Raw genomic sequence first — 15,275 nt, 5'->3', positions numbered from 1 at the left:
CGTGTGTCACATTAAATTATAAAATGAAATGTGTTTTTGACCTCTGTGTGCTTGACAGAGTTGCTGTAAATCAATCATTTCCTTTGTTTGTTTTCTTTTTTTTGTTCTGAATACATTAAAGAATGATCAATTTGAAGTTAAGTTAAAGGAACCGAACAGTAAAATGTCAGCAGTTAAGGTTCACCGCACTCCACTTTGGTGCTGCACATCCTGTCACATTGTCAGACTCGCATCGGACAGTTTTTAGGATCAAAGGATCTAAATTGATGCAGCAGGACCAGAGATGGATGGTGGTGCGTCAGAATAAAATGATCAGAGGAGAACTGAGGAGTAAAAAGGAAAAAAAAAAAAAGAGGAAAGATCGAGATTCTGAGAAGAGACAAAAAAAAAAAAAAAAAAAGAGGAAAGATCGAGATTCTGAGAAGAGACAAATGTAGTGGTTGGATGAAGATTAGAGAAAAATGAAAAATACAAGAAAAGAGATGAAACTGTACATTTACAGCTAAAACCAAACTCTTTTTAACATTCTTTTCCAGGGTGGCGGTGGAAGTTGTGTCCACAAAGACCACGGCTGATGTGATGTGGAAGGACGGTCGGGTGGAGAAGGGGATCCGATCAAATGACCTCATCCCCATTCAGCACCTCGACAGCCACGAGTTCTGCCCCGGGGACTTCGTAGTAGACAAACGACGTAAGAAACAATTAACGGAAGTCACTGTTTTGTAATATTTGGATTTGCTGTTCGATTTTGTTGTCGTTCCGTTTGACTTTTTCAGACCAGTAATTGTCAGATTTCTGTCTTCGTGTGCTAAAGTGTATTTTATATGGGCCACTCTGCCACCTCGTACCTACATGACGACGCCGGTAGTGCAGGATGTAGGTCATTTGGAGAAACTGTGCCAGGTTTGTGTGTTCTGTGAAATGCACTGGAAATACAGGGATGTTCCAGCCAACCAAAGACTCCATTTTTTCCCCTAATAAATACAGTTACTTGCCTTTAGAGATTTCCAGTGTATGTGCTTTGGGTATTTTATTTTGCATCTAAATTATATTCGTGTGTGTATGTGCTCCCCTCAGCCCAAGCCCTGCAGGACCCCGGAGTGTACGGCGTGATCCAATCTGGCGATCACAAGGGCAGAACATGTGTTGTAAAGTGGATCAAACTGAACTCCACCAGTGACGACGTGGAGGTCAGTCAGGAGAACTGTGATTAAAGACTGTGAAAAATGTTGTTTGTCAGAAAATGAAAAATGAGATTTAAGTGTTGCGGAGGGAGGAGGCGCCTCACTGGGGTGCATAAATGTATGCGTTTTTTGTTCCGTCTGAATCTAGGTTATCGGTGTGGAGGAGGACGTCAGCGTGTACGACATCGCTGATCATCCAGATTTCCACTTCCGCACGACCGACATCGTCATCAGAATATGGAACTCGGAGAACGGACAGAACGACTGTGAAAATGAGGTGAAAAGCTGCTTTTCTTTCAGCTAGATTTTTATTTGCTTTTTACTGAAGGTGCCTGCTCGGTGAAACAAGAGAATGCTGTTTTTGTGTCTGGATCCAGTCTTCTACTGAGCTGGCGGAGGTTTTAACATTCTGCAGTGCTGCGTCTCTTGTTGCTTCAAAAGATCTGAGTGCAAAAAACCACTCGGCTGTCATTCTAACGCTTTCCTATTGGAGTGAGACACACTTTTCTAAAACCTTTAAAATATTCTTACAGCTGAATCAACTCGTCTCTAAAACAGTTCCGGCAAAACTAAAGCGATTAACCTTCATGAATGTGGTTCTGTAGCAGTGATAGACTTGTTTTAGTCTGAACCAGCAGTAGTTCAGTGCAGCTAATGGGCTCGTGTCTGATCATTAGTTACACCAATAGAAAACATACTGGGAACACATTGAGCTTTTCTCTGCACCACCCCATGGGTAAACTGTCCACATCACCGACAGGCTATTTCATAATCCGACTTTTAAAGCACATCCATGCCCCCGTAGGGACTGACTGTACTCAGTTTAATGGCTTCAGGGGCTTTTAGAGTAACCTAAAGGATGTGTTTTTTTTAGCTCTGCTCCAGGTAAGATGTTAAAAAACAGCATTCATCCCTTCAAAGTGTTACATTATGGAGCAATAAACTCACTGTCTGTAATGAGGATTTGTTGCTTGAGTCAAGTCCTACCAGAGCCTTTAAGGGCTTCACAAGTCTGCACAACACAATATACACATAACAGTGTTGTTTTATTAAGGTTGATGATAATGGTTGTCTCACCTGCTCTCAGACGTCAGTAGGTCAGGTGTTCAGGGTGGATGTGAGCAGCAAAGTGGAGGTGGTGTGGGCAGACAACTCTGTGACCATCGTCCTGCCACAGGTAAGTGTTCAACCTGCATGAAACAGAATGTAACGTTTGCCATTAAGAAGTGAGATGTTTGTTGCTGATAGTCTGACAATGACTCACACGCAGTACCTCTACAACGTGGAGTCTGAGATCGAGGAGACGGACTACGACTCGGTGGAAGAAACGAGCAGCGTCTTGTCTACGGAGGAGTGGGAGGACGAGAGCGACAGCTGGGAGACGGATAACGGCCTGACCACTGAGGACGACAGCCACATCAACAATGCAGATATCACTGACACAGCGACCCCGACCCCCACACCCACCGGGTCCACAGCGTTCATCATCCCCCCACAGGAGGCCAGCAAGGCCGGGGTCACCAGCCCCACCAAGGGAGTCCCTGGAGAGGAGGCAGAGGCGTCTGTCGCCGTGGCCAGTCCTGCCTCTGGAGGAGGTGGGGAGCTTATTTACATTTATGTTGATGTTCATTTTACATTCGGATTTGTTGCTTGATCCAACGTTTTTGCATTAGCTATTAAAAATGTGGCCAATATCAGATTTCAGTGTGAACTAGTCTTGAGCTGACCTGTGACACACATGACATGTAAACGACCAATAAAACAAAGACATCATATGCAGATCATAAGCTGATCACACAATGGGCACTAAAGACAGCGTCTGCGATTTCATTTTTAAGTAGACGTGCAGTAGATCAGAATTTGTGAGCAAATGATAAAGAGGATGAGGAGAAGGAGAGCCACATTTTTATTTATGGCTTTGTGGAGCAATGGCTGCTACCTCCCTACAGAGGTATGCAGAGTCAGTAGCAGCAGTGCTGAGATTGTGACATGAATGATATCACATAAATTCAGATGTGGCTGTTCAAATGGAGGTCACGCTCAGAAAATCTGACCTGTATCTGATTTAGGAGCAACAAATCAGAAATGAAAAGATCCGACTCAGTGTGATTTGTGGGGTTCACACTGTTCTGGAGGAGAAAAAAAAAATTAAGCGATCTGAGTATCACATAAGCAGAAACAAAAAACCCAACTTGTTTACTTTTAGTCCTTAACACACTGTCCTACTGCTCTAAATACTGGGAAAAATAAAGTTAAAGTATACATTTATGAGCCATTGATCTTCAGGCTGAGAGCTGCAGACAGAACAGAAAAGATGCCTTGTTGATTTTATTTTTTTAAGTGTATTTCATAGCAGTAACAGATATTTTATTACAGTTATTTTACATATTTTTAACACTGACTGAATGTTTCCTGGAGAGGACCACACTGAGTAATCTACTGTCTTGATTACCAAAGTAGAATTCAGTGGGGACGTCAGTTGGTACCATCAGAAATTCTTTGGATTTTTACCTTCCTTATCACGTTTGTTATTCTACTTGCAGTAGTTTAGCATAAACTCACAAATTCTACCTGTTCAGGAACCACTCCAGGAGGAGCAGTCAACGGAGCGGAGAAGCCCAGTAAGGACGGCGCCTCTCGGGGCTTCAGGGAGCTTAAAGAGGCCCTGAAGATCCTGGAGAGCCTGAAGAACATGACTGTGGAGCAGCTGTGGACCGGCGGCTCTCCAACCTCCCCGACGTCTGCCGAGCCTGCTTCCACGACTAACGTAGCGAGTTCAGTGACGCCAACGGCCCCCGAAAAGCCGACCAAGGAGAAACGCTTCCTGGACGACATCAAGAAGCTGCAGGAGAACCTGAGGAAGACGCTGGACAACGTGGCCATCGTGGAGGAGGAGAAGATGGAAGCTGTGGTGGAGGCGGTGGGGAGCGGAGGAGCAGGGACAGAGGTAGGCGTTAAATGAATGAAAGACATTAAGATTAATAAATAAAAGCAAACTTTAGCTGCCTGATGTCATTACTTTGCGTCTTACCTGCTGGTGTTACTGTTCAGGCAGAGAGAGCTGGAGAGGAAAAGCCCCAGCAGGAGCCACAGACACCAGTAGGTGGGCAAGAATGGCCCAGTGAGTTTCTCAGTGACACACCAGTACTGTGCCAACAGAGTGGCGGCAAGCCTGGCGTGACCTTTACCAGTGCCAAGGGAGAGGTGTTCTCTGTGCTGGAGTGGGCCCCAGGTGAGACGTGGACATTTGTAATGTAATAAACTCTTCCTTCATCCTGTTCTTCTTTCTTTCTCGCCCTCTCCCCTACTTCCCCATCATCTGGTTTTGCTTCATGTTCTCCTTATAGTCCAAGAAAGACCTCCAACAAGCTTGTGTTTATGCGGTTATGGTGTGAATCAAATATGAGATGGAATCAAAATATTCAGTCTGTAGATCTAAAAATCAAAACTTTATTTACATTTGGCTGCTGTCTCTGTCTCATTGTGCAGTGATACAATCCCGTTGTGTAAACATGTCTAGCACCGTCCTATCTGGACCTGGTTTCTCTAAACTTTATCAAATCATCTACCGAACTTTCATTTTGTACGATTGTGTTCTTGTGGCCAAAGAACCTGTGTGCAATCACTGGAGCATAGTTGAGGTCGTTAGCGCTGAATGTTCTTCCTCAGACACCTCAGGACGTTACACTAGAACTCTCCCCCTGACCATGCTAGCTTTAGATATCATTGTGTTTATGTTAAACTCAACCTGCCCACCATTAGACTGATCTGTCATAGACTAGGGTGTCGTACACGTTTGTCTAGATGATCGCTCAAACACAAAACAGGAGACTTCCATTTCCTTATTATTATAACTGACAGCAGAAGCCTCCCATCTCATTCTGTAAACACACACACACAGACATCCTTCTACTTAATGAATTCTCTGCCCACACACTTGTGTCAGTACATTTCTATATTTCACTCTACGTTACCGTTCAGTCATCGTCCTCGTGTCTCCTCTCTCCGTCACAGAGACTCACTCATTCAACAAGATGGAGTTCCAGCCAGCGGAGGCAAAGAAGTTCTTCAGCACAGTGAGGAAGGAGATGGCTCTGCTGGCGACGTCGCTGCCTGACGGCATCATGGTCAAGACGTTTGAAGACCGCATGGTGGGTTTCATGTTATCACGGCCATGACTGCACATGAGTTACTTACTGGTTTTGAAACATTCGTGTTCTTACCATTTAGCGAAACACACATACAGCAAAAGACAGTTAGTGTTGGACAATCTGTAGATTCAGATGTACTCTTTTGTTTTCTTTTCTTTGTAATTATGCAGCACCAACTCGCAACACAAGTCATTTAAGAGCACTTCACATCGTTTAGTCAGAACCTCACAGTGTTATATATGTATTCATCAGTCTGACTACATTTTTTTAAACCCTTCTGATTTTAGTTTCTTAAACATGAATATTTTCTGGTTTCTTTGCATCTTTATGACAGTAAACAGAATATGTTTGTATCTTCGTAGACAAAACAGGATATTTGAGAACATCTTTGGGGATTTTGGGAAACACTGACAAACATTTTTCACTTTTTTTTGACATTTTCTAAACCAAACAGGGAATTAATTGAGAAAATAATCAACAGATTATAACATAACATTTTATTATTTATATTTATTTATTGACAGAATTTACTGTATGATTGCTTTTTTTTGTAAGACCTTAAGAAAATGTAATAATTCTAACATGTTTAAATAACCCATAAGCTTGTGGTTGTATATCCTCTACTTCAAATCTTTTAAAAGATAGATTCAAGATTGCAAATGTGTTGAAAACATTTCAATCAGCTGAGTGTTTAAAAATGCACAAATTATGTGTTACGTGAGAAAAAGGGGGAAAAAGTAGATTTGAAACCAGAAAAGTGAATTTCTCATTCAGTTTTCCACAGTTACAGATGATGGACGCCCACAAAATATGAAAAAAAATATTCCTAAACATCATTACAGAAGCTTTTACGGACTCTTTTTGAACCTCTTTGTCTTAATAGGTTTGAGATAAAAGCAGCCGGTTGTCGTCTCATTTCTTTGAGTCGCGCTCAAACGCTGGTGTTTTACAGTAAAGATTAAAAAGGTTGCACTTAATATAGCGTGAAAGTGTCTGAAATAGCGCTTTGCTTGACTCTGATGTGCTGCTTTGCTCTCCTTTCTAATTCATATTCTCCAGCAGGCGCCTCACGCTGAACATCAGTCTCCTTTAAATTACATTGAAGGCAAACATCAAAAAAAAAAAAAAACGTGTGATAAAGTTCTTTTCCTCCTCCGACACAGGACCTGTTCTCAGCTCTGATCAAAGGACCGACTCGGACGCCCTACGAGGACGGTTTGTTCCTGTTCGACATCCAGCTGCCCAACATCTACCCAGCTGTGCCGCCTCTGTTCCGCTACCTGTCGCAGTGCAGCGGCCGCCTCAATCCCAACCTGTACGACAACGGCAAGGTGTGCGTCAGCCTGCTGGGCACCTGGATCGGAAAGGTGAGCGCTGTTTAACAGGTTTGTGCAGGTGTGACGTCTGTGAGCATGAGTCAGCAACAACCTGCGGTTTTACAGATTTGGGCGTTTGCTTCTAATTTAAGTGACAGGTGTTGAAATGTGTGACACAGTGATCTGTCAGGCTTCGCTCGGTCTGACTCACCAGATGTAGACTGCTGGGTGTTTGCTCGCCATTTCTGCAACTAGTTTCATGTTGCATTCTTCCCACTTTCCACTATGTGCATGTCACCATTTTTTAAATCCTTTTAGCTACAGGATCAACAACAACTTTAGAGCAGCATCCTAGACACTGAAAACGACAAGTCCTGCTAAAGATTTGCATTGTTCAATAACACAAGCCTGCCAGTTCATTCGCTTCCTTGCATGCAAATGTTCCCCAAAATAATGGCCCACAATACTGTTTTTCCAGATCATAGTTGCTGTATTCTGAGTTTACAACAACTGTGATCATTTAAAAGCAATACCAACAAGCCTGGGTGTTTTGTTTCCCCCTCCTATAGCAAAATGATAATGGTACAGTCAGACCATTCTTTATTATTTGAGACTTCTGCTGTTTGGAACCAGGTTTGCAGCATCCAACTACGTGGAATGTTTAGACACATTTTGTCATTAAAGTGCAGCAGCTGTAACGCCTCGATTTTGACGGGTTTTTGTGTAACCATTAAGTTTGGGCTGAACTTAATGTAGCAAATAATAATATGAGACACACAAATTATGAGTCAAGCAGTTAGTGAAAAGAACAAAACCTACAAATCTGCCTGGATTTGCTGCTTTGCTGTTTTTCCCGTAATTGTAAGCTGGAGATTTTGCAAGGCTGCAAGGTGGATCAGGAGTTAGCATCGTTGCCTCACAGCAAGAAGGTCGTTGGTTTGCGTCCCGGTGAGGACACCCGGGATCTTTCTGCGTGGAGTTTGCATGTTCTCCTGGTGCAGCGTGGGTTCTCTCCGGGTTCTCTGGCCTCCTCCCACACAGTCCAAAAACATATTGAGGTTAATTGGTGATTCAAAATTGTCCGTAGGTGTGAATGTGAGTGTGCTTGGTTGTCTGTCTCTAAGTGTAGCCCTGTGATGGACTGGCGACCTGTCCAGGATGTCCTCTGCCTCCACCCTAGTGAGGACTAAGCGGTGTATAGGTGATGGATGGATGGATATTTTTGGGTTTCAGATTGTTGCTTTCACTAAACAAGTCTTTTGACAATATCTCGTTAGACTCCTGGAATTTGTGATCAGTATTTCTCAAACTTCTTTTGTCAGTTTTACAGACTAAAATAATAATCAATTATTTGGAATATATATTTTTCAGTATTAAAAGTAGTCTTCAGTGAACTTTATTTTCAAACATACATTTTATTGATGGACTGCTATTTTCTTTCATTACAGATTGATCAGTATCCATATTTCTATATTAAGTATTTTATTGGAAAAGTTCATGGAAACTATAGAAAAACTTTCCCATTTTCACCAAAAGGTATTAACACTTGCTTGAGGTGGATTTTGACCTTTTGAGAGAACATTTTTCTCGTATGATTGATGAGCTGTTTCTGCTTCTCACTGACATTCAGAAACAATCCCAACTTCCCCAAACAACTCCTGAAAACTTCTCCCCATTTTTCTCCTGAGATGGTCGAAGGTTGTTTGCTGCTTCTTCTTCTTTAGTTTTTTTTTTAAAAACCAGTTTGCAAACAGCTGGTTTCATTTCTGGCTTCTTCTATTCTTTTTATTACGACAAACAAATCCTATACCGCCATCTTCTGACAACACAACGCCATTTGGTTATTTGCTTTAAATACACTTGATAGTTATAGTTCTTAAAGATTGCTGATTGTTCGTTGTGCTCGTCTGTTTTGGACGTCCACTGACTCTGCTGCTCATACAACACCTGCAGCAGTGACATGAATCATGGTTTCACTTGACTTTCAGGATTAAATGTTTTCAAAGGCCATCAAAGTCTTCTCAAGCTTTTCCATGAGTTTGCTCTAACAGTGATGTGATCCACAGGGTACCGAGAGATGGACCAGCAAGTCCAGCCTGCTGCAGGTCCTCATCTCCATACAAGGTCAGTGCGACCACACACTCCTGCATTCCCGTCCTCTCCTCTGCAGCTGAAAAATGTTTTATTCATGCGTTCATTTGCTCAGAAGTGCCGGGTCGCACCCAGTCATTCAGCTAAATAAAACTGCCTCTCACACAGACACGACATCGCCTCTGTTAAACCTCTCTGCAGTCTGGTCCCGACAGACGAATCGAGTCCAGGTTTTAATTCACTTATTTTTTTTTTTCCAGTTAACCTCCCCTGAACCCTGAAACTTACTGGAGCGTTCAAAAGGCAGGTTATCTTTGAACTGCAGCATTTATCAGAGCCGTGAACTGGAAAAACAGAAAGTAGCATCAGATTTTCAACTTTGCGACGGTGCTTGAGCTGATCAGGAGCGGCTTTTGGGTGGATTTTGTCTGGAAATGAAGCAAATCTCAGCCTATAGTAGTGATACTTTAATAAAATCACTGTTTTTGAAATTGTCTCATTTAAAAAAAATCCCCAAAATAAATTGTGTGCTGAAACTAGAATCTGTAAAAAATAAATAAACAAATTCTTGGCTTCTTAGTGCAACCGTTAAGTTATTAGTGACTTAGCTGTGACCAAAAAGTCATGTGACAAGAACTGAGGGGTTTTTTTTGGATTAATTAAACCTGTAAATAATATCTATGGTGTGCAGTGACATTTTTTCCTGTGCCTGTAACACCTGTTGGTAAAAATGTATGTGGTGAGTAAATTTGTTTTTTTTTAATGCATCATAAAGGAAATCTGCTTTTATTTAGCTTCTCTCTACTTCTATTCATGGTTGTGTTGTTTCCATAGAGGTGCAGGACTTTGTATTGCAGTGAGAAATGAGCCCACAGTGACAAAAATCTTCAGGTTCAGAGGTTTAAAATGATGAAGCACAAATTTAGAAATAGTTTTCACGATCCTGACTTTTATCTTTGACTTTTTGTTGTTGTTGTTTTGTAGGAATTTTGCTGCCAGGTTTCTTACGTGTACATTTCTTTGCTGTGTTTCATGCCTCCTCCCTGCAGGCCTTATCCTCGTCAACGAGCCTTACTACAACGAGGCCGGCTTCGACAGCGACCGAGGCCTGCAGGAGGGATACGAGAACAGCCGCTGCTACAACGAAATGGCTCTGATCAAGATGGTGCAGTCGATGACGCAGCTCCTCCAGAATCCCGTGGAGGTCTTCAAACAGGAGATCCAGGAGCACTTTGTGTCCAACGGCTGGCGGCTCGTCCACCGTCTGGAGGCGTGGCTGGAGCTGAACGAAGCCTCCGAAAGAGGACACGCAGCGCACTCCAGGGCTTACCACTCCAAGGACCGATCCTCGTCTGTGGAGCCTCTGGACGAGCAGCTGCCCCTGGGGTTGGGGCCCTTGGCGGTGGCCCACAGCAGCCCCAGTAAGCCTGGGGAGGAGGGGGCCGCGGGGGCAGGAGTCAGCAGTATTATGGAGGAGGAGCTGGAGGATTCAGGGCTGAGTCCCTCCACCACAGCAGCCTCTCAGGAGCTGAGCCAGAACTCAGACTGCGACAGCACCCAGGTCAGCTCCTCTCTGGGCGAGAACAGGAGTGGTTCTACAGCCGCCGGCTCCTTAGTCCGCAGTGGGACGTCAGAATCTGGTTCTGCCGCGGTCAGTGCAGGAGGCGTGGGCTCTTCAGGAAGCCAGCCAGTGGTGCGACCAAAGAAAAGGAGAAAGAGCTACCGGAGTTTCCTCCCTGAGGGCAGCGGCTACCCGGACATCGGCTTTCCTCTCTTCCCGCTTTCGAAGGGGTTTGTGAAGAGCGTCCGCGGCGTTCTGCTGCAGTACCGAGCTGCGCTGGCTGCCGCCGGCATCCCTGAGCACACAGAGGACAAGTAAGTGCCTCCTCACCGTTTCCCAACACTCCACTGCACTGTCCCTGCTCCCTTCCTCCTTCTCTTCTACCTTTTCATCTGCCTCAAGCCGTAGAGGAGGATCCATTACTTATTGTCCGAGGGGGGGGAGGGGCTACACTTTCCAATCTGCCCCTGTCCAGAGCTGCACTGTGCTCCCAGCACTGCCCGCATCTTTATCCTTTACCTCCATTTCTTAGTCTTTACTGCTCCTGCTGCCCTAAACTCCACAACATTTTGCCTTTTTTTTTCCCTCCATAATTCCTCTAAATCAAACGGCGACCGCGGGAGAACAGCACCTTTGATCAGGGCTGTGATCTGGTTTGGATGATAATGTCTTTGTTCTCCTTCAGTGTCCCTGCAGACGAGTGTGATGGATAACGAGGAGGGTGGACCTCACACAGTCTCGCCCGACTTACACAGACCTGCAGGAGCGTCACTCACAGCAGAAACCCTCATCTTTTCATGGACGCAGGCAAAAAAAAGATGAAGCTTTCTCTGGAGCTGCTCAGAGTTCCTCTCTTGGCTTCAGCGGCGGCGGTGTGGATGCAAAGAAAAAACAAAAACAGGACTGACTGAAATGGAAAATCAGTGCCATGAACCCTCCTCCACGCCCCCCCCCCTCATCATCCGACTAACCTCCAGCAGCCTCCGCCGCGTGGGTGGAGGATCTGCCGGATAAACCACTCTGGCGTCTCAATCAGCCTGATAAATGTAAAGCAGACTCGTCGGCGGCTCGGGTCCACTGAAAAACCGCACAGCCCGGCTCCCCCCCTGGCTGTCGGGTCGACCGCGGCTATCTGTAGCACTACTGATATTATCGCTGTACCATCCTGCACTACGACGAACGAACGAAAGGACAATCTGGTCTGGGAGCGACGACGTGAACACGCTGACCAGGAGGACTTTTTTTTAAATAGAATTCACTGGTTGTTACGCTTTCTGCCAAATTCTCTCTGTTCTCACACACACACACACACACACACATATTCAAAGTAGAGCAGGCTGAATGTCAGTAAAACTGCCAACCACAACAGCTTCACCACTTCTTCCACTAGACTTGCTGGTATTTTCCTTCGCCAATCACTCGCACTGAACCACGCAGCAAACATCGAGTGACAAAGTTTACATACGAATCACCTCTGGAGGTCCGACTGTTGTAGCTGTTTGGTGTGTCGAGAAGCCAGCCAGGCTCAGGGGGGGGACAGTCAGGTGGCTGTTTTGTGAAGGAGTTCTTAGTCAACGCTTAACACCGCCTCCACATACAGAAGTCCATTCACTTTCTGTAGAATTTAGCAGAGTCGTTCCATCACCCACGTGGAACTTTTGTGCTTTGGTGTTTTGACGCATTCGAGGTTGTTTTTACTCACACAGGCTGAACTGTAGGTTGTTTTCAGAGAGCGGAGCTTTACCCACGATGCTCTGCTCTCCGAGGATGGAGGTGAGCCCACATCACTGCACATGACACAAATTTAAAGAGTAAATAGAAAAAACAAAATGTGTAAAAAAAAAAAAACATACAGCATCCATTCCGTCATCTCATGTCAACATGTTGCCTTACTTGAATTGTTCTTAATGATCTCAGACCATTGTGTACAGAGCTGCTTGTGTCACGCTTTAGACATTAACCTACACAGGCCGAGACACGCACTAAAAACCACTGAAATCCTGCTCCAGTGTTCTCCCCCCCCTTTATCCCCCTCTTTCAGTTCTTGAACTCAGTATGAATCGGCCACCGCAGCCGTCGCTGTATTCTGATTTTCTCCTGATCTCTAAATTGCACGTGCAGATTTTAATAACATCAGAATACAAACTGGAAGTGTGACGCTGACAGTTTGCTGATGCTATAATGGATTTCTCCTGATCTGAGCGTCTTACCCCATCAAAAGCAGCCGACGAGAGAAAACACAAACTTCTTTTCTCTCTCCCTACGCTGCATATGTTCAATCTGAATCCCTAAAATAATCAGGGTGTTATTTACCACCAAACTGTTGCTTTGCCACAGATTGTGCTGTGAAAACTCACCTTTTGGGTCCAATCGTGCTTCCTGGGGAAATCAGCAGTCTTTGTTTACATCTTTTTAAATAACTGCATCCCACCTCTGACATAATGTTCCCTTTCCTTTTTTTCCCAGATATTGTTGGGATTCTTACTGTAACTATGATGATTATAACACAGGTCAGACAAACCCCTCTTGCTTGCTATAATCTAAATAAGAGAGCGCTGGCTGCCTGGTATTTGACTTGAACAAATAGCTTGATGCTGAAGAGTGTTTCCGAATGAGAGAAAGCACACTGTGCCATTGTGAACCTACGAGTGACGGGAGAGGATGCACACCGTGAGCCAAGAGCTGCTGCGTCTGTAACGAAAAATGAATGAGGGTACTTTGTTTCGCATCGTCTTCCATATTTTTTCCCCCCCTCCTTAAAACTGTCATTCCTGTATCAGATGTGGCAATCAGGCACCCCATGATGTTCTGTCCTTTGTCATAATTTGCTGCCTTTAACGCTACAGAGGAGGACGCGTCGCTGTAGCTATAGCACGGAGCCTTGTTTGCTTTCCTGTCTGGTCTCGTTTTCCTCACATGCTGCTGTTTGTTAAACATCACGGTTCCTGGATGAGTGCGTTTTCCCTCTTTTTTTTTTTTTTTTTTTTCCCCACCTCAACCCGAGGGCATAAAAGGCCGTAGTTTCGGTGTTCCTGGGAAAACGCACATCTCCTCCGAGCGGGGTGACGTTACCGCTTCATCTTTCACCCTCAACAGAAAATGTGAAACTATCTCACCAGATCTCCAAGTTAAAAATACGACAGGATAACAAGCCCATGATGCTATGTACAATTTTCTGTGTATGTGTGTATATTATTCAGATTTAAACCATTATTATTATGATTATTATTATGATTATTATTATGATTACTGCGAGAAGTTTGTTTTACAGCCAAAGCATGTAACATGTTGCTTTAAGCCTTCTGAATGGGCTACACACAAGACTTGACTGTACGATGTCTACATTTCCACAGTGGCCTGTTATTGATATAATATTAAAAAGAACTGATAAAGTTATAATTTGTAGCCTGATTCCCTCTGTACAGACATCATGACTATATTGAAATATATGAATACATACAGTATATATATATTTAACACAAACTTGAGTTCTAACGAGTCACGTGGATGCTTGGGGCACATATGTACAAAATGCTGAGTGTGTAATTGTACTTTTGATTTCATTTTTTAATGGTTTACTTTTGTTGCTTTAAGACAAACTGTATAGTGATGTATTAAACTTTGCAAGCAGTACCATAGAAACGTTGTGGCTTTTATTTATTTGGATTAACTTTTAATTAGAGTTATAATCAAGGATTGTTATATATAAACGAATAATAGATCTAAAGCCTGCCCCTGTGCCTCCTCTGCATCACTCTGTGTTGTCTGTGAGGGACGTTTGTTCATGGTTTTGGTTTGTTTTTTTGTTTTTTTTTTTGCAGGGATAAATGCACACGTTCTAAATATTGAGTAGGACGCATCCCCTGGGTTCTACCCTGAAATCTAAACCCGTGTTTCTGTGTCGCAGCGCTCCATTGTTTCAGTGAACTCTGACGCTGCCCTGCTGCTGTAAATACTTTCTAGAGCAGTGGTTCTCAAACTGGGGGTTGGGACCCCTATGAGGGTCCTAAGATCATTTCAGGGGGTCGCCAGATCACTGTAAAAAATAAATAAATAAAGCTGACATTTATCAAATACTTTTGTATTTGGGCTGTCAAAAGTAAAAGCATATACTTCTCCCCGCTCCTTTTTTTTAACTTGTTAATATTATGATTTAATTATGCAATATTCTTCCTTTTTTTTACTCTTTGTAAAATTATTTTCTTTTGTTTTTATATTTTTTTTCCCTTTCATTTGTCCGAAATAAATTCAATTCATTCAAAAGAAAATTAACATGTTCATGTAAAGAGATTAATCTGTGGAATTAACAGATGAATTTTTAATGCATTAATGCATGAACAACAAAGTTATTACTCATGATATATTAAAAAATTCAAACTGGGGGGTCATGAACACAGACTTATGTTATCTTGGGGGTCGTGGCTCAAATAGTTTGAGAACCACTGTTCTAGAGCACCAAATGTCTGCAAATCTGCAGCTGAAAATAGTTCTTAACAGATGCACTGTGTGCTCGTGACTGGGTAACGTTTGGTTAAATCTGCTGGTTTGGGGAAATTTACCGTTTTCTAAAGATAAAATGATATTTGAGGGATGACTTCTGTTGGAGCTGAAATCAAACTATGAGTGACATAGCTCCTGCGCATTCGTTTAATGAAGAGAAGATATTTAGGTCTCACTCAAAGTATTTATTTAGCAGATAGTTGAATAAGCATACAGAGCTCTGGATCAGACTGCTCACCGTAGCACCAACACAGTTAATGTCAGGACATAAAGTCTGACTGACCGCCTGTCCCTGATCCAGTGTACTGATACTATTTACATGAGGATGAGCACAGAATGTGTTGTAGCCAGCTGATTGGTTCTTCCGTGTCCTTGGGTCTTCTTCCACCATCTCGTGGGTGCAGAAACTTACCACTCAACGGCCAACTGTTGAGCACCTTCAGTTCCTTCCTCCTGCAGATACCTGCTTGTG

The 15,275-nt window shown here is 43.5% G+C and overlaps 1 protein-coding gene across 1 annotated transcript in view; it reads left to right on the top strand.

The window, feature by feature from the left end:
- ube2o (ubiquitin-conjugating enzyme E2O) overlaps window positions 1-13,945 on the top strand; it is a 45,933-nt gene extending 31,988 nt beyond the window's left edge. Inside the window, exons 12-23 of the mRNA XM_008291807.1 lie at window positions 537-691; window positions 1,078-1,190; window positions 1,333-1,461; window positions 2,272-2,361; window positions 2,455-2,779; window positions 3,764-4,131; window positions 4,236-4,416; window positions 5,199-5,335; window positions 6,499-6,702; window positions 8,718-8,775; window positions 9,792-10,617; window positions 10,989-13,945. Coding sequence (XP_008290029.1) covers window positions 537-691; window positions 1,078-1,190; window positions 1,333-1,461; window positions 2,272-2,361; window positions 2,455-2,779; window positions 3,764-4,131; window positions 4,236-4,416; window positions 5,199-5,335; window positions 6,499-6,702; window positions 8,718-8,775; window positions 9,792-10,617; window positions 10,989-11,016 — 2,614 coding nt within the window. The 3' untranslated portion in view covers window positions 11,017-13,945. The remainder of the gene's footprint in view (window positions 1-536; window positions 692-1,077; window positions 1,191-1,332; window positions 1,462-2,271; window positions 2,362-2,454; window positions 2,780-3,763; window positions 4,132-4,235; window positions 4,417-5,198; window positions 5,336-6,498; window positions 6,703-8,717; window positions 8,776-9,791; window positions 10,618-10,988) is intronic.
- Window positions 13,946-15,275: the final 1,330 nt, after the last annotated feature.

Source organism: Stegastes partitus, unplaced genomic scaffold (genome assembly GCF_000690725.1).
Source record: "Stegastes partitus isolate 25-593 unplaced genomic scaffold, Stegastes_partitus-1.0.2 Scaffold764, whole genome shotgun sequence".
Taxonomy (NCBI): Eukaryota; Metazoa; Chordata; class Actinopteri; family Pomacentridae; genus Stegastes; species Stegastes partitus.
The sequence above is the reverse complement of the archived record's forward strand: the minus strand, read 5'-3'. Positions and strand labels throughout refer to the sequence as shown.